The 19,737-nt window shown below is 42.1% G+C and overlaps 1 protein-coding gene across 1 annotated transcript in view; it reads right to left on the reverse strand.

Annotated features, from left to right (window-relative positions):
* Nucleotides 1-19,737, reverse strand: part of LOC111144687 (ankyrin 3) — a 334,097-nt gene that overhangs the window by 137,397 nt on the left and 176,963 nt on the right. Inside the window, exons 12-17 of the mRNA XM_022499108.1 lie at nucleotides 17,301-17,399; nucleotides 15,096-15,194; nucleotides 12,164-12,361; nucleotides 10,782-10,880; nucleotides 10,401-10,499; nucleotides 4,633-4,830 (exon numbers count right to left, since the gene is read on the reverse strand). Coding sequence (XP_022354816.1) covers nucleotides 4,633-4,830; nucleotides 10,401-10,499; nucleotides 10,782-10,880; nucleotides 12,164-12,361; nucleotides 15,096-15,194; nucleotides 17,301-17,399 — 792 coding nt within the window. The remainder of the gene's footprint in view (nucleotides 1-4,632; nucleotides 4,831-10,400; nucleotides 10,500-10,781; nucleotides 10,881-12,163; nucleotides 12,362-15,095; nucleotides 15,195-17,300; nucleotides 17,400-19,737) is intronic.

Below are 19,737 nucleotides of genomic sequence, written 5' to 3' on the forward strand. Positions count from 1 at the left end.
AAATATGATAAATTAATATGTGATGATAGCATTTTCTCCATCAAATATTAATACCCAAAGCTTATAAATATGTTCTGTATGTTGCTTCTGGGTAGGAAATGCAAAAATGAATGCTATCTTGTGAGAATTTCCAGGTCATTTAGATGGCGTATGTGTTTACTGAGACTGAATATTTGAAACCGAGTCTACCAGAGAATAAGCAGACTACCTAGCTGTTCCAATGGCCAAGGAAATAATCACCAAGACTATACTCTGTTTTAAAAATCCTCTGTCGGGGCGCCTGGGTGGCTCGGTGGGTTGAAGCCTCTGCCTTCGGCTCAGGTCATGATCCCAGGGTCCTGGGATCGAGCCCCGCATCGGGCTCTCTGCTTGGCAGGGAGCCTGCTTCCTCCTCTCTCTCTGCCTGCCTCTCTGCCTACTTGTGATCTCTCTCTCTGTCAAATAAATAAATAAAAACCTAAAAATCCTCTGTCACTGTTAAAGTGTCTTTTCATGAATAATACTTAAGAGAAAGAAACTTGGTGTTAGTGCTTCCAGATTGTTTTCTTTCCCCTAATATGAGCACAGAAGTGAATCTCTGCGTCCTGGAGGCCTCTGTCTCCTCCTGTAGCAACCGTGCAGGGAGAGCCTCAGGGGTCCTATCTGTCAGAGGACAGGAGTGTATCAGATGCAGCAGCAGCAAGGGCACAGAGCCCTCGAGATGCTGAACGTTATTTAGTCAGGGGCTGATCTGACTGATTCCAGGACTTAGGAAGAGTCACTTGCTCTTGACTTTTTTTTTTTTTAATTATTTATTTATTTATTTGACAGAGAGATCACAAGCAGGCAGAGAGGCAGGCAGAGAGAGAGGAGGAAGCAGGCTCCCTGCTGAGCAGAGAGCCCGATGCGGGGCTCGATCCCAGGACTCTGAGATCATGACCTGAGCCGAAGGCAGCGGCTTAACCCACTGAGCCACCCAGGCGCCCCTGCTCTTGACTTTTTAATAATGTTTACAGGATTAGGGAGGAAGCCCACTCAAACTGGAAAAAAAAAAGAAAGAAAGAAAGAAAGAAAGAAAGAAAGAAAGAAAGAAAGAAAGAAAAAAATATGGAAAGGAGGGCTGATACATTCGACTGAAATCTAAGAAAAATAAGCTGGGGCCAAAACCGGTATCACACAAACACTGACATAATCTGAAAGTCATGTCCCCTATTCTACTTCATTGATTTATTAAGTTTTTATTTTACTTCCAGTTAGCTAACACACAGTGTTCTATTAGTTTCAGGTGTACAAGATACTGATTCAACACTTCCACACATCAGGTGGTTCTCATCATGACAAGGGCGCTCCTCAATCCCCACCCCAAGTCCCCCCCCATCCCTCCACCCCATTCATGTTCTATTTTAGAGGCAACAAATATTTTTAGCCATAATATTTTGTCAAAGTGTCATGGTCACCTATTCTAAGTTAAAGACTTTCCAAAACTTCTGAAGATTCTTTACTGAGTGGTTCTCAGCAAAGTTTGGGGATGTCTTCTGGCACGTGCCCTACTCTCTCGCATCCCCCGGTCTGTGTTCACGTTGCCCCATGAGCCCCCCGCTCTATCTGTGGCACAGAGGCACTCACAGCTCTCTGGGCTTCTCTCTCCTTCCTCGCCTCTCAAAGGGCTCATTGTTCCATTTATGTGCATGCCTTCTATGTGCTCACCTCTATTAAGAGCATCATAACCCTGCATTGAAATTCTGTTTTCTTGTCTGTCTTTCTCACACCACTATGAGCTTGTAGAGGCAAAGCTGTACCTTTAATCTTCATGTAACCAGTGTCTAGCATCCAGCCCATACTAGGATCTACTAAATAATTAAATCAGAAGAAAGAGCAATCACCTTTAGGAAAAATAGGATAAATAAAAACTTTTGTTTATCTTCATGATTTCCATTGAGAAGATTTTTAAAAAATAGTGTGATGGTTAAAACAACCCCATTTGACTTTTGAAGCTACCTGCTAACCTTTTATAAGGTTTCAACCATTGCTCATTTTAAAAAATGGCATTTACTTGGAACAAGAGACCACCACCAACTCAGAATATCAACAGGCCTGTTCAATATTCCATTAGTGGGACAAAAGAATGGAGCTACTTGTGGTCTGCAAAATCCAAATGGGAAGGTAGGTAAGAACATCAAAAGCAAAAACAAATCAAATCAAATGCTAACACTTCGTCAGTAATTGGGGTTCATTGGCCTCTTTTCCTTAAAGTGACCAGGAACTGCTGGTGACCAATAATAAGAAAGGAACAAAGTGAAAACAATGAAGTGTTTGGTTCAACATCAATTTTCACAAAAGCTACATCTTTCTCTTAATATTTATTTTTTAGCAAGGACATGGAGTCTAGCATTGAGTGGGAGTTGGGACGGGCAGGTGTTTAAAACTCAGGCAGTTCAGGACAAATTGACAGAGAATTCTCTGAGCTCCTTATTGCATAATGAAGTTCTACTCGTGTTCTGTTTTCACCTCAAGGCTTATTTAATACTTTCTAGAGAACATGGCAACGGAGAAAGGAAGCAAAGATTTACAAATGCCTTCCCATTAGATCATTTCTAGGTGCTGTGACATTCTTGCACGTTCCTCGAGCACAGTGCGCTCATGGGAAGCTACCTGATCCACTTTTTAAAACTTCCCTGGAAGGATTTCTGCTGATGTTGAGTTTTTTCAGGAAGGTGGCTGACAAGGTGCAAGTTGCCTTGGTTACCCACGTCACGTGGGCCTCAGAATTCCCTCGCTGATGTCCAGTCTCCCAAAGCAAACGCTGAGAAATGCCGAAGTATTTCCAGTCTAAAAATTTCTGATTCTAAGGCTGGATATACACTGCAACTAGCTGACTGGAGTATTTTATTTATTTATTTATTTATTTATTTATTTAAGGGGGAAAAAAAAAGTCACACTGAACTTTGGTATCAAATTTAAACATTTACCTATGAACCAATTCTTAAGGCCTACATTGTCTCTGAGAGAATTAGTGAGCTATAGTATTCTGGGCTCTTAAAATAAACTCAGTGGATGACAGAATGTACTTCAATTGGAGAAGACCAGGTCTTCTATCTCATTAAAACAAGTTGAATTTTGTAGGAGATTATTGTAGCCTGGTCTCTATGTTAGTATTCCAACACTTGAAACTCAAAAGCTCAAAAAAAAAAAAAAAATCCTGCTAATGACTATTTGAAATTGTTCTGTGATTCTTATTAGTGCAGAGACATGCTCTCCTAAAAGGAATGTTTAAAAAGAAAGCTATGAAAAAATCAAATTGTCACACCAGAGAAATATGAAAAAAAGTGTGTGCTCTGCAATGATCACAAAGGATTTTCAAGATACTGAAACTGAAAAAAAGGTTTCCCTGTTCTCTCATGTATGTCTTTTCAGCTACAGGATGTGTTAATTTACAACCTTGGGAATTCAGATTCGTGCAGAATAAGCTTTTCCCCAAACTGTGAGAAGTCCAAAATTAAGACAACTATTCTTTTTCTGCTTAAGAAGAAAGTGCTGAATGTTTTCCCAGTTAATCTTTATGACATCTCTGTGAGGTAAATATTTTGTCTTCATTTACAAGAGGACAAAACTGGAGCTCAGCGAGGTCATATAATTTGTCCAATCAAGTAAGAGGCTTAGGATTTACACCCAGGAGATTTAAAGCCTTTGTGATTCCAAAACACAGGCCACATACTGGGAGAAAAAATAAGTTACTTTTTATTTGTCATCATAAAACTCTTGCTATCTTGAAACTCTACTCCAATATCTAAGCTACGGTTGTGTCATCACCACTGGTAGAGAAGAAGCTAGGGAGTTTGGATTATCGAGAATTTGGGGGCACTCTTGCAGGCTTTCATGTTATCTGAAGGGAAGACTTAGAAACATCTGTTCTGTATTTTGAGCAGATCTCAGACTTAGGTATTGATAAACAGTTCAGCAAACTCTGTATATGCAATGAGAGGTTGTAGCTTCATTAACATGTCTCTGGCCAATGGTGGGCTGGACTTTTGTTTTGCTTCACAAAATTCTTCACAAAGGTTCAGGATGTCAACTATGAAGGCAGGGGAGTTTGAAAAATTTGGGGAACAGAGGCTTCATGTGTTCCTTGAAATTGCCAATTCACATACAAAGACTAACAACCTTTCTAATCTGTGAATAAAATGGCTAGTCTTAATTTCTGTTAATGAACTCTCTGAAGGAAGCACTATTTCCAATATCTGTAATCTCTGACTTAAAACCAGGACAGGCAAGGAGCAGGTACCCCCAAAATGTTTGCAGACTAAATCAACAGATGCAATTTACGACTTACTATTTGCTACGTTCTGGTATGGCAACAATGTTGCTCTTTGAATTAACATTCTAACAAAATTTCATAGAATTCAGAAAGACTTCGTGGACTTCACTTTTAGGGCTCTATGTTATTCAATCCCAAGACTTTCCAATTATTGATTTACCATTCTCTTACTGCTTAGCCATATTTTCTCAAAGTTTTTGCTATAATAAATATTTTGGCAAACATCTTTGTGCAATATACTTTAAAGATCGATTTGACCTGCATTCTTCATGCTTCTTAGTGACCTTTCCGACAGGTAAGGTTCTGCTGTAGGCTTTGTAGAGAAAAAGGAAGGTTACCTTATTGCTCAGGTTCACGTTAGCATTTCTGCCGAGGAGCAGGGACACCATGTCCACGTGCCCTTCCTGAGCTGCAAGATGGACGGAAGCAATTCCTTGCCGGGTAACTGCATTTGCATCAGCACCATATTCCAGCAGAGTCGTCGCTATGTCCATCTGGTTCTTTTTGGCAGCGATGTGCAGCGGCGTATAACCATTCTGTCAACACAAATCACTTGGTCACATGCCCAGGAAAGAGATAAAAATGTGTACAGTGCACTCTCAAATAGTATGCTTCCCTTTCTAGTGATTTTCTTCGATGGTTTAAAAATTTGGAATCCCATAAGCAACCTGATAAATCGAGCTGTGCCATTAAAGTATTGCCCTCATCCCCCACCCACATTCCTAAATCAGGAAATTATACTGCGGACAGTTTAATGCAAGCGAAACAGAGTGCCACTGGTTTTACAAAAGGAATGTAGAGTTCTTTCCTACCATGTTGGTAGGTGCTCAATAATTACTTGCTTTATTTAATTTGATAATGAGAAGAAACCCAAGTAGGAAACAACAAACAGTATGGGCATGTTCAGAGCTGGTATTCTGTCTTTAAATTATCCATAATGGTTATTTGTTGCTAATAACCTAATGTTCATGGTAGTCCAGATGCTATTATCTACTCTCATAACGCTTTTGTTTTATTATTATTTCTTTTTGAGCAGGCTCCCAATGCAGGGCTCAAACTCATGACCCTGAGATCAAGACCTGAGCTGAGATCAAGAGTTGGATGCTTAACCGACTGTACCACCCAGGCACCCTCCTCTCATAGCCCCTGTGATTGCCTCCTTTACGAAACCCTAGTTTCTATGTTATGCTTCAGCCGAACTGGTTTCCCAAATAAGATACGGCTCATGTTTCTGTTTTTTGCCTCCCTCTATCAAGAATGTTTATCCCCCACAAGGTCCTCAGGGCCAGCATTTTCCAGCCGAAGCTTCAGCTCAAGGGTCATATTCTCATGAAGTGTTTCACCTCCTCCTTCCCCTTCTACACCCACTGAGCCTGACTGACTCTAATCAAAGTCTTGGAGATATTTAGTGGCGCTCGTTCTTTTCCACACTTGTTTCCTCTTACTAAAACGCAAATTTATTGAGCGCACGTATTGTGTCATATCTGTCTTTGTATCTCTATTAATGCCTCATGGTGACTGGTGAATCCTTAGAATGTGAGTCAGACTTACTAGAACTTTCAGAACATTCTGGGATCCTCATCTTGGCTGACCCTTGGTGCTCAAGGTAGTGGCGACCTAAATTTCTTTGGCAAACTGTTAATTAGCTGTGTTTCAGTGTCCTTCAGAGTCCTTTGCTCTGAGAAAGAAAGGTCCCCTGTGCTAGGGAGGGGACCCTGTCCTGCCTTACAGTCATTTAAGAGAAACGCAAGATTGTATTTTGACTTGGGCATGACTATATATAATATAAAATATTATAAAATATGCCAATGAAAAGTTAGAATGACTTTTTTATAGAAAAGAAGGTTTAGAGAAAAAAAGATAGAATTTGTGGATTTATACTTGGGAAAATGATCCAAATCTAGACAACTATCAGTCATACTCTTTCCAAGCAATACAGATGGGTCAGAATCAATACAGAGGACACTGGGGGCTGCTGAACCACTCACAGGCTAGCCTACTGCAATCAACCCTCATATTTTAAGTCACTAACATGTCCTAGGAGGACATTGACAGACGCTCTTCTTCTAATCAATTGTAGAGGATTTAAGCTGTTGGATATCAACCCATGTGAGTGGAAATGCCGCTTCCAGACTCTTCTGAAACCACCCTCTGCCAAATGGGATGGGCCAGGGTAGAAGATTTTATATCCCTATTTTTAGTTTCTACTTAGTGCCATCTGGAAACCCCAGCTGACCTGGGAAGCATTTGTCCCTCTGCACAGACACACCCTAAAGAAATTGCCTTCAGAGCCAAATGAAGAGCTTTGGACTGAGCCCAACTCTACAGCGAGTGACAGGAGAGGGAGGTCTGTTTCCCTCCCATCCCCACCCTTGCATAAAAGACAAAATTCACAAAACAGTGCTAAAATAGGACATCTGATTAGTCAATATGTCTAACACTGGCTAAACAGAGTGGTGACAGCAAGGAAGTCTGAGTTTAGCTTCTTACTGAGCACCTTATTTCTATTTGCTTTTGCATAGACATAACCTTCACATTAGCCACTTTTCAAAAATTGAAGGCAGGTCAGTGTCCTCTGAGAGGTGATAATCATCTTGATTACTTTTAATTCCACCCCAAAATCCTAGGTCCTAAAAAACACTAATCAAGGGAAGCTCTGGCATTTCTGTAATGCATGCTGATTTCAGACAAGCTATTCATTACTACTGAGGGTTTTATTCTGAGCGCCATACCTGAGCTACAAAGTAAAGGGGAAACAACTGGTGGTATGATTTTAGAAGGGGAAGTTCATCTCAGAAAGACTTAAAATGTGTTTCAAATAATAAACAAATAGTTCACCTTGAGACCTATAAGAAATTTTCTAAATTTCCTAAGTGCTTTCTAATTTCTGGAAAGCCAAATGATTCTTACCTGTCATGCTAAAGGGGACAGATACATTTATCAGAAAATAAATAAAATAGAGATCCAACTACAGAATCATCATAGATATTTTTTCCTCTTGATGTAGAGGATAAAATGCTTGCCAAGTGTGCTTTTGTATTTCAAGATGAAAACAAAAGGAAATGTAATTTTAAATGACCCAAAGTAATATATTTATATGATGCTTCATATTTTTTCTAAGAATTTTCACCATCTCTACAGTTCCACATCAATAGATACATCACACATTTTACGGAAGAGAAATATGACAAATAACAAGCTATGGCTCACTATCCCTTCCACAGGTGCCCAGGTTACGCCTGAATTCATGCCAATCCGCCTTCTAGTGCAGGGTCCTGCCTCAGGAAATAGATCCGGCTAAAATGGATTACACAAGCTGATCTCCTTTTCCAGCACCTTTCTACCTCTCCCATTACAAGATCACACAGTGTTTCTAAACTCGTGTGTGTAAGAAAATATGTTGGCAACTCTACAAAAGAGAAGAAAAGGCAAGAAAACGTCACATACCCTAAGGACCAAGCACATGAATGGAGGTAGAGTTCACACTGCAGTCATTACTGTCAGACCCTCAGGCTCAAATCAGGCCTTACTGAGACTTTGTTCCTCCTTCTGCACCTCTGCCAGATTCAGAAATGCTAAAGCTTCCTTGGGGTATGGGGGGCTATTTGCTGACCCTATATCATTCTCCCTCCTTCCTTAACAAAAGCGCCTTGGCACCATGCTGAGCTGAAAAACTACATTTCCCAGCTTCCCTTGCAGGAAGAGGCGGCCAATGGGAGGTAAGGAGAAAGGGCTGGCTGGAGCTTCTGAGAATGCCCTGTAGTCCCACTTTCTTTCCAGTTTATGGTTTAAAAGAGGGCCTGGCAATCTAGGCAACAACAATCTCTCAAAGGAAAGTCGAAAAAAAAAAAGAAAAAGAAAAAAATCACCTGGAACTTTCCTTAAGACTCTGAAAACACAGAACCAATGTCAACAACTGCCCAACTTCAGACTGCTGAGAAAAATAGAGCCACATCCATTTAAACCAGTATCTTCCAGTCTATGAAGCCAAACCCTACGTGATAAAACAGGCTTCGCTCAGGCTCAACGCCCAGAAGAAGCTCCTGACAAGGCTCACTGCTGAGGAAAGTGGGTGGACACAGGGCAGAGCTCCGCCTAAAGCTAAAGGGCTGTTAGAGCTCTTTGCCGCTCTCTTTTAAAGATGTTCTGCAGACGTGCAAACATGGAGGCTTGTTTGGCAAATACAAAGCAAGAGCCCGATGGCAAATATACCAACTACTGACCTATTTCAGAGTTATTCGTGGACTGAAAGACAGAATGGATGGATGGAAGGGTGGACTGCACACATTTTGCTTCAGGAACTACTTTATGAATCTTGTCAATCTAAACTGCCTGGCACAAGTGGTGTCAAAGTTATCACTCTCATGTGAGCACTGAATTGTTTGCTTATTAATTATAGATGGATTGACCACCAAGAACATGTTTGTTTGTTTTTTTAAAATAATATAATAAAAGTGGTCCGGGTTCAGAAGCATATTAAAATATATTAAAATAGAATAATCATTAAAATTACACTGTAATTTTTTTCATTTTTTACATTGGGATAAAATATACATTACATAAAACCTACCACTGTCACCATTTTTAAGTGCACAGTGAATGGCATTAAGTACATTTCACATGGTTTTCCAAGCATTACCACCGTTCGTCTTCAGACCGAAACGCTAACCATTAAATACCAACTCCCCGTTTCTTCTTCCCTTCAGTCCCCGGCAACCAACATTCTACTTTCTCTCTCTACATGACTGAAATCAGACAATACTTGTCCTTTTGCGTGACTGGTTTATTTTACTCAGTATCGTGTCTTTGAGGCTCATTTATGCTGCAGCCTGGGCCAGAATTTCCTTCCTTCTTAAGGCTGAATAATATTCCACTGTATATATACACCACATTTTATTTACCCATTCATTCTTCAATGGATAATTCCATTCGTTTTGGCTCTTGGGAATAATGCTATTCTTTCTTTTTTTTGAAGATTAAGTCTTTACCAGAAGTCAAGGCATGGCTTTATGATGGGGAAAAATGTTTTGTCAGGATCAGAAACCATGGGGGCAAGCCACATTTAGATGAAAAGCAAATTTAGGGGTATGATTCTGAATTCTAGACCTTACCGGGTCCAATTCTGGAGAGGATGGGACAGGAGATCATTAAGACCTATCGGTGAAGAGTTTCTGAGGAGAAATATCTGTCAAAGTTAACCTACTCCCTAAAAGAAGGTACCTAAAAACCTTCTCTTTTATTAAAGTCTCCAAAGCATTCTGGAACAGCCCCATTCAGATTGGATCACAACCCATTTGATTGAAACACTAAGGTTAAAGGAGGGCCCTAAAGATGCCCCAAAATGGCAGAGTCAAAAAAACCCCAAAACATAAAAAGCTTAAAAATGCTGAAAGTTCCTTCAACAGCAGCGTTTAGGGAAAGCACTGGGCAGCATTATGTAGCAGCATCATTCCAGTCTTCTCAGATCACAGCCGTCTGCTCGACAACAGAGAGCCTATTAAACCAACAGCCCTCGATTAACCTATCTTTAAGTAAACTCTAATTCACGATTTGCCTCCCAAATCAGCATGTCGGGCTAATAAGAAAGCCACACGCCCTACAGAGCTCTTTTCTGAGAAATGTAGGTTGTCTACTAGTCAAAAATGCTCTAACAAGAGGAATAAAGATTCCCCTTAGGAATAATAAAAATAGATAAATAAAACCCCAACCTATTTTATTAAACAGAAATAAACAACTCGGAGGCAATGTTTCACGGCCAGGAAAATATAAGGCGTATTTTTATAACTTTGACGACTCAGACTTTCTTATTCCCTCAGGCCGTGCTGATGTTTTTAATCTGACTGAAGAGTACCTCAACTTCTTTTCCTCCACAGGCTCCAGATTATCCTGGATTTTTAAGGAAAATCAACCAGCAAGTGAGTATTTATTGAGCATCTACCACATTACTGACCAAATAGCTGAAGGCACAGAGTTTTGGAGGCCCTTCTATGCCTGTGACTTTTCCGTGATGTCTAAGGTGGAGGGTGCCCCATGAGCAGCAAAAGGGATGGACAGAGGCCGGCGGACGCCACCCGCCAGCCTGTCCAGGCAGGCCAATCCCAGGTACCTTTGCGGCCGCGTGAGGTGAGGCTCCTTGGTCCAAAAGCAGGAGGGCCACTTTCTGATTATCGTAATGTGCAGCCACATGCAGTGGAGTTAGCCCGCTCTGAAAACACGTGCAGAAACAACAACCACGGTCAAAAGTGTCTTAACACCAGAGGCCTAGATGTGGGAGATGGGATTAGTCTGGGTTCAACACAGAGTGCAATTTACATTCCAGATTCCACAACGCTTGGACCCCAGCATTCACCTTCCTATGTCCAAAGGGCTCTTCATCCTATGAGACTTAATTAACTCTGGACTAGTCATAATTTGGGTGGCTGTTGGTGAAGGAGCAAAGGCTGGTTTGGTTACCCTGGAAGTGGCCTGAGGTCAGTTGGCTCCATACCTTCCCAGCAGCGTCTGGAGAGGCACTTTTCTGTAGCAGGAGATTAGCTACTTCCAGCTTCCCATACTTTGCTGCCACATGAAGGGGAGTAAATCCTTTCTGAAAGAAGAACCATAAAAATAATGAACAACAGAAATGACACAAAGGCATTGCTTTCCTGGAACCAATAAATGATTCCAACAATGAAGCACAGTTAAGCCTGCATTGACATACCCACTCAGGACGACGACAGCCCGAGTCCCTTTATCAACAAGGAGGATCAGGATTTTGCATCTTCCTAACTCTGTTGACTGAGCCACCACATGCCACTAACTCTGGGACTTCTTAGGCATCTGACCAGGACGATGGTGGAGAGATGGGTCTGGGGTGTACTCCTGCTGTGTTTTAGGGTTTCACACTTTGGGAAGAATAGGTTACTGGGTCCCAGGCCCAGTTTGGATTTGGGGGGCTTGGGAAAATCCAGGACAAGTCTGGACCTCACATCACCAGGCTGGAGCCTTTTGCGTCCGCTTCTCTAATTCCTGCGTGTATACACATTGTCTTTTGCTATGCCTCAGTCCTCAGGAGTCAGAGATTCTCGAATCTTAGCTACCACAGGTGGACTGAGTAACAACACATGGTTCCAGCCCAGGAAATCTGCCAGAGTTGGGTACTGAGAGTTGAGTAGCTGCTCTTGCTTGCTACCTGCTCGCACAGGATCTGGAGATCCACCAGTCCATCAGCATGCGCTGCTATGGAGGGTCCCAAGCATGAGTCAGAGACTAGAAGGTCATCAGCACATCTGACCTCATGAGACTAAAGCCAACTAGAGCCAACAGGCAGCTGGCACAGTGGAAGGGCTGGGGCACTCAAAACCTAATCCCCACTCACTCTGTTTCACATATTAAATGAGATCCAGAAACTGTGCATCTCAGCTCTACTGAGAAGCCTAAAGAATTACAGGGGGTATAGTTGGAGGCAGTCATCGTTTATTCAGATAGTTTTCCAAGGGCTGCCGATTACTAATCGGCTTGTGTATGGATCACACTTCTCTGCATCCAAACAGGAGAGTGAAACACCCATTTCTAGCTTTCTCAGACATGCCACAGGCCAATTCATCTATCAGACTCACTAGGTTTACATAGCACTACCAAAACGTGAGCTCTAAATTTTGCAACCTGCACCCGCAGAGCGACTGATAGGTTATTGCTTGAAGGCATCAGAGTGGAGATTTTAAACATCAGACCAAAACAAGACAAAAACAACAAAAGAGTAACAACAAACAAAAATGAAAGAAAGAGAAATCCACCTCCTGATCTGAAAGTGGTTTGGACACGTGGCCTCAGTTGTAAGGAGGATGGTTTTTGGGAGACACAGCAGGATTCCAAGACTCACTTTCCTACCTTTGTTGTTATAGAGAGAGATGCGCCATGATCCAGAAGGAATGCAGCTACATCCTCGTGTCCCTCCCGGGCCGAGAGGTGGAGTGGGGTGTACCCAGAAGTCGTGGCTGCATTTGGAGATGCTCCTTGCTGTAACAGCTGTTGTACAATATCTGCCTTCCCCAGTCGGGCAGAAATGTGCAGTGGGGTTTGGTCATCCTTAAGTGCAAGGCAGAAAAAACAAGACTGATTAGTTGAGAAAACAATGGTGACATTGTGGATCATTCAGAAAACTTTGCTTGGTATCAGAGGCTACTTTCAATGCCTTTCAAGTAACCTATTAGTCTGAAAAGTGTGAGAAGCAGTTCTGTCTGTAAATTAACCCACTACCACCTGCCACACTTTATCAAAATTTTAACCTCCAATGGTTCCTTTTTTGGGAGAAAAGGGAATGAATCCTAGTAAAACTCAAATAACTGAGAAGGTATTTTGCCTCCGTCAGCTGTTAGGTCCTCAAATGGAGTAAATTCTTGTATTGACTTGTATTTGTCATAGTCAAAAGCAGAGGGGGTGGGGTGGGGAGCACAGGGTTGTGCAGGTAGATCTGCACAAAGGCTCCCAGCCAAGGGGGCTGAAAGCCAGCCCACCCTCTGCTTGTCAAGTGGTACATTCAGGGCATGGGCAGGATCCGCCTCCAGTAGAAGGGCCCCTTATTACAATTCACCCCGAGGCATGAGGCACCAAATCTTGTACCCTTAGGGTCTTATCCCCAAGGGGGAGAGGCGTCTTTTTTTAGTTTGCCCAACGATGCCCTGTGGGGGCCATCGTTTTTCCACTGGCCATCCCAATGGCCATCTCATTTCCAAAAGGAAATCCCACACGTGAATGGGAAAAAAGTTCAGGTAAGTGCTTCCTGTAGGGAAGGTGTACAGAAGAGGTTGGAGCACAGGAGATGTCTTTGAAGAGAAAAGTAGGATGAGAGTCAAGGCCAAAGCAAGAGAGTCTATGTAAGAAGTGTAAGAGGAACTGGGGCACCACAGGAAGAAGAGTACTGAAACCAGAACAAGATAATTGCTGCAGAAAGATCTCCCATAATTCTCCTTTGGCCACCACCACCACTGCACATTTGCTGAGCATCTACATGTCACAGGCTCTGTGCTAAGTACTCCACCTACATTCATTCATTCGTCATCACACCAATCTTATCACCAGCAACTATCAGGATTCTCAGTTTCTATATGAAGAAACTAGGAAAAGAAATGTGCCATGGAGATGTTAATTCATTGCCCAACATTACAGAGCTGGGAAGTGGTGGATCAAGATTCAAACCCAGGCAGTCTGGCTGAGGAAGTCAGGTTCTTAATCATGATACATACTGCCTCCTTAATGAAATCATCATCACTATGAATTCTGTCCTCTGTTTCAGCTTGTACCCATTCCCTGGGTACAATGCTTAGTATGGAGCCAACAACACTCAGAAAATGTGAGGTTTCTTGTAATCCGTGATAGAGTACAGCCTTTCCTATCCATGGCTCTTTATTGATGAAGCAGATTTAACCTATCTCTTTAGATCAGGGCTGAGAAACTACAACCCAGGGGCCAGATCCAGTTGCTGCCTGTGTTTGTAAATAAAGTTTTATTGGAAACAGACATGCCCATCTACTTAGGTAGTATTGCCTATGGCTACTTTTTGCTCTAGAATGCCAAAGCTGAGCAGCTGTGGCTGAGATGGTGCATCTGGAAAAGCCTAAAATATTTACTCTCGTCCCTTTAACAGAAAAGGTCTCCAGATCCTCTGTAAAATGCACCAAGTGGCACCACAGTCTATTGGACACTCAGAATGTGTGTCTGCTGCTCAGAACGTTACAACCTTTGTGCTCATCTGCAGATTTCATGCTTATGATGATCTAGTTGTGTTTGTTCGCACACTAGTATGTTTGTTTGTACTAGTCACTTTACTACTTTGTGCTATATTTGCACTAATTACTTTAATTACACAATCACACAATATGTTAGCAGGTAAAATATGAGTATGAAAGAGAAGACTCAATTTTTCCCTAAGAATACTAAGTTGAAAGCTTGGAGAGTGTTGAAAGAAGTTGAGAAAAAACAACTGTGGTCAAATTAGATGCAGGTGAGATAGCTAAATACATTGGGAGAATATTATAAAAGTCTAGAAATATTCTGCATACAAACTGCTTCATACATGTCTTGGTCCTCTCTCTACCTAACCTGAAACTAGAAACTGTAGACAGTGCAAATAAATGGCAAATAAATGTACATTTATATATGAAGGTTAAATTAAGCAGTTAAAGAATCTTATGTCTTTATTTACAATTCCTGACCTGAATTGCCATCTTGATAACCAGACCAACTGACAGGTAGTGGGTGACAGGTCAATGGGTTTCTTTTGGAAATTAAACACCAGGCAGAGAATGAAGTACTCAAACTCAAACTGAAACCATTCCAATTCAAGTCTCAAGTCTCTTCATGGCTTCACAAATTGTGAAGAAAAAGTAAAAACTTCCTTTTTCCTTTTATGGCTGTGACCAGTGACATAGAAGTTAACCAAAAGAGTTCAGTCATGCTTCCTAACTGTGCTTGTTCTAGAAGTTTTGAGCCTAAGTCCTTCTCTATGGAGTGTGAAAAACTCTGGACCAAGTCTCGGTTTGGTTCCAAATCTGCTAAGGGCTAACAATATGCCAAGGACATAGAGTTCTTTCCGGCACAAAGTTCTTCTTCCATTTAATTTTGTCAAATAATTGAATGGACAAATGTGTTGGGATTTTTTTTTTTTTTTTTTTTTTTTTTTTTTACAATATCACATGGATAGAACTTTCGTCATTACTTTATGAAAGTATTCCTGGAAGAGAGCATGCATGTGTTTAAAGGTTGTAATAAAATCAGGGTTTTTTTTCCTTCAATAGCACATGCTTTCATGGGTTGCACGTACCTTGGCTTTAGCTTCTACCTGAGCTCCGTCTTGCACCAGATACCTCACGACTTCGGCTTGACCAGATCGAGCTGCCATGTGCAACGCTGTTTCTCCTCTCTGGGGAACAGGAGCCAAAGGTAATTAACTACAGCTCTGGAGGAGGGTGGCATATTTTATTTGCATAAAGCTTACGATGGAGGGTTTTTTCTTTTCTTCTTCTTTTTTTTTTTTTTTTGGTAAAAAATAGTCCCAAGCACTTCCTTACTGAAAATGAGGAAGGACAGGAAATTTGAATACTCAAGAAGTTCACATCCACCTGATTCATGATGGAAGGGCTGGTGTAACACTGGGGAGCCCAGTCTCTGGCAGTATCAGAAGTGTTGCTCCGTGTGGACCCCGGAGGGCTTGACAGGTGAATGCTCACCAGAGCCAAGCAGGAGAGGAAATGAGCGAAGGCAGCAGCCGGGACTGCTCCACGACAGAGCGCCCCACCCCCCCACCCACGGTGGGTGTGTGTGTGTGGGGGGTGGCACTGCTGCCTGACACGCAGAAGGCTTTGGTAGCCGGTAGCCGAGTAGGATGCCAGCCCTGGCAGGGCACACCTTCCTCTTTTTCAAAAGCAGTGGCAGTTTGGATATTTGCATATACTTCTTAAGCCTGGTCCCCCAAATCAGAATTGCACCCAGAACAAAACAAAAACCCGAATCTGCAAGGGCAACATAGACACACCTGAGGGTCCGACTCGGCTGCAGGCAGTTGGCCTGCGTTCTCTGCTTTACCTCACCACACCAATATCCTAGTTTGCACATTATCCCACGGGGCCCTTTTCCTTGTCACTGGACTCCTCCAACCCAACAATTCCCCCATTTTCACCAAAAGAACTGAATCCAGATCATCTGTTCATTTATTAATTTTTTTTAAGATTTTTTCATTTATTTATTTGACAGACAGAGATCACAAGTAGGCAGAGAGGCAGGCAGAGAGAGGAAGGGAAGCAGGCTCCCCGCCGAGCAGAGAGCCCGATGCGGGGCTCCATCCCAGGACCCTGGGATCATGTCCTGAGCTGAAGGCAGAGGCTTTAACCCACTGAGCCACCCAGGTGCCCCAAACAATGAAAATATTTTTAAAAAATGGGTAGACAGAAACAAATAGTCACAGAAATCAAAGGATTCTCTCACACCATGGGCACCCACCCACAAATTCCTTTTCTAAATCAAGCCTTGCGTTACAGGATAGCCACCTCCCTAGATATACAAAGACACATTCACGTGTAACTTGTTACTGTGTTTACTGGAAAAGCATCCGGGATAGAGTTTACTGTATTATCCAGGGTCTTCTTAATGAAGGGAAATCTTCTCTCTCTGGCATTAGTTACAGAAAAGATTACCTGTCAGCTGAGAAGCTGGTCTGTATCTTGTGCATGTGCTGATTTGGGCTCCGGAAGACAGAGCCTTACTGGAAGCCCACCGTCAGGGGGAGTGTGTGGACCTTTTGGCTGGCCCTTTCTGTGCCAGCGTGTGGTTTATTTGATTGTTAATGCTGTGGTGCTCATGAGTCCAAGCAGGTTCTTAGGCTTGTGGTCTGTTATGCTAATAATACTATGGTGTCTAACTTAAAGTCCTGTAAGATAATGTTAAATGCCACAGGCAGACCTAGGCTGAGAAATCACCTCTCCGATACTCTGAAATGAGTCTTGTGGTTCTGCAGAGCAATGATTAGTGTGGAAAAGCAATACCATCCAATGATCTATGAACATGGATTTGCTGTAACCATGGCTTTGCTATAACATGGTCAAGCACAAAATCATTTTGAATTTGAATTTACTTGCAATTACGATAATGGTGATTTGAGGTTTTTCCTCAACATGAAACACTTACTAAATGCTTCTATTGTTAAAAAACAAACAAACAAAAAAATCTTCCCCTCTACCAAAGCTATTTTTTAGAGTATAATATCCAAAAGTAACATATTTGTAAGGTCAATACACACAACCGTAAGTCCTAATGTTTTACGATCAGCTAGCGATTGAACAGATCTTGCCTTCGAAGTAAAGGAAAGCACAGGTATTCTTAAATTTTGTCTTTTAAGTAGTAAATAGTAATTAGTAAATAGTAATTAAATTAGTAATTAACCTATTATAATAAAAAATAAGTAAATAAGAACAACCTTCACCAGTTTCTGAAATACTCATAATTGGACCTTCTTTCTTAGAAGGATACTTACCACATTGGTGGTGTTTGGAGAGGCTCCATGATGCATTAGTTGTGATACGATATTTACATGCCCCATGAAGGCAGCAACATGGATTGGGGTAAGGCCCGACTAGGAAGAAAAGAGGGAAATGCTGGTTTGTGATCTTATCATAAAAAAGGTTTTGTCTGCCTGCCTCCCTGCCTGCCCTCCACCCACCCACCTTAATATAACCACTTGAGTGATCAGATCAAAGACACCAGGGCCCTGCCTATTATTGGCATAGATTCAGATTCAATAAGATAAATGCATCAGGACATGATCATCATTTCCTTAAAGCAGGTTCGGTGATTATGAAAGACCTATGTCATATCCACTAAAGAAGAAAAAATTCATATATTTTATAAAGATCAATGAGAAAAAATTAGAGAAAAATGACTTAAAGTTTTTTTCCCCTTTGCTACCAAACCTTCTTTATCCATATAACTGTGTGTGTGTGTGTGTGTGTGTGTGTGTGTGTGTGTGTCTAAGGGGGGTACTTAATGCCAACCTTCTAATAAATGAGCAAATCAGCATTAAATCTTTAATCAATTGTTTAATTTTATGAATATTATAAATTAAGGTGACATAATTAAGGCAAATAATACAAAGGTCACTAGACTAGACTTTAAATGTTGTTTGTCTCTAATCCTACACACACAAACACACAGCCGTAACACTTGTGCTTTGTATGTGAAATGATGCCACTTATAATTTTTTAGAATTTCATTCCACTTGCAACATGAACATCATCATTTGGTAAAAATAGTTAACATGCCTAGAAAAAGCTTTTTCTTTTTTTTTTTTTAAAGAGAGTGAGAAGGAGATACCAATCTCAAGAGAAATTTGAGAAATGTCAAAAAAATATGTGAAAGGAACTCTGCCTAATAATAGTGAGGTAAAAGGTAGAAGAGAAAGAATTCTGGTTGCCTCACCTTCAGAGAGTGGCAACAGAGGGAACCAGGGAAAAGCTCTGTGTTGTAATTTGGCACTTTTCTCCATCAGCAGGGGGAGTCCTTAGAACACGTGCAGGGCCAAGCCCTCATCTCCGTCTGCCCTGCCTTTGGGAGCTCTGAGGGAGTACAGGACTGGCAACAGCCCCTTCTCAGGGGCTGACATCTCTGGATATTTATTCAAACATCAGTCAAAAAAATTTGATCGCAGAGCCCACTCTGACTTTAAAAATGGTTGCTGCGCACTGAGAATAAGCTTTTAAAATCACAAGTGCCATAATAAAGCCGTAAGAGTGAAGAAAGAATAAAGCAGTAGTAATATTTTCAACCATTTAATCATTTTAAAATTGTGTCACAAATCAAGGCAAATATTTCATTTGCAGATAAGAAACTCAGGCAAAGTAACAGTCACTAAGCTAGATCTCAAACTTCCTATTTGCTTCCAATGCTACAGTCTTTACTGATGCATTCAACAAACCTTTACTGAATGGCCTACACTGTGTGGCCGGCATCTACAGACCAGTGGGGCTCAGCCTGTGCCCATGGAGCCTGGACTCTCTGGGGCGGGAGAACAGCTAGGTCATACATGCCTTGATGGGAAGAGGCAGTCTGCAGGGGAGCTCCTACACTAGGCCAGGGGTGAGGGATTTCCTAGGGAAGGTGGCCCCCAATCCCGTCCTGGCGGGTGTGTAGGATTAGCCGAGCAAAGCGGGCGTGACACATGCAGGGTGCAGAGATAGGGAGGTGAATGAAAGGGTGTCCAGTCTAGGAAAGTATCATGGCTGGCATCTAGGGAGACCAGAGTGCTGGGGGTGGAGTAGGGAAGGAGAATCCAGAGGGGCTAGGGGAGGACGAGCCTGGTTTGCCGTCTTGCAGGCTCAGCACTGGTCCTGGTGGAACAATCCTCTGAGTTCCATGTCAGTTTGTACAAAAGAAACCTAGAGCTAGTCCTTTATTAACTTCAGCAACTCTGTGTGTCGTTCATTCTGAATTTTGAGAGAGAGAAGTGTTCAGTTTACAAACACCCAGAGGTTCGAGTATACAGAGTTTCTCCACCTTGGCAAAGTTGACATTACGCACCAGATAATTCTTTGTTGTAGAAGGCTGGCCTGTATACACTGTCAACTATTCATTGGCATCTGGCTTCTAGTAGCACCATGTGACTGTCACCATTGAAAATACCTATAGACGTTGTCAGCTGCCCCCTGGGGGGCAAAATCGCCCCCACTGAGAAGCGCTGCATGACAGGATTTCATGAAAATTACACTTTCGTTGATGGTACCACTCACCCCTGAGCATGAAGCATATGTTTTGGATAATGTGTTTGCACCCCCCCCCAGACTCCTGTCTGTTCTCCTCCGGACTGGCAGCCCCTTGGGTGAAGGGTCTACACAGTCATCGGTGGCAATCACACACACAGCACAACTAGGTGTTCACTGAGGATGGCTCTAGGACTCCAGCTGTGAAGGTATACTCTG

The sequence above is a fragment of the Enhydra lutris genome, unplaced genomic scaffold (assembly GCF_002288905.1).
Source record: "Enhydra lutris kenyoni isolate GAN:26980312 unplaced genomic scaffold, ASM228890v2 scaffoldscaffold12, whole genome shotgun sequence".
NCBI classification, from domain to species: Eukaryota; Metazoa; Chordata; class Mammalia; order Carnivora; family Mustelidae; genus Enhydra; species Enhydra lutris.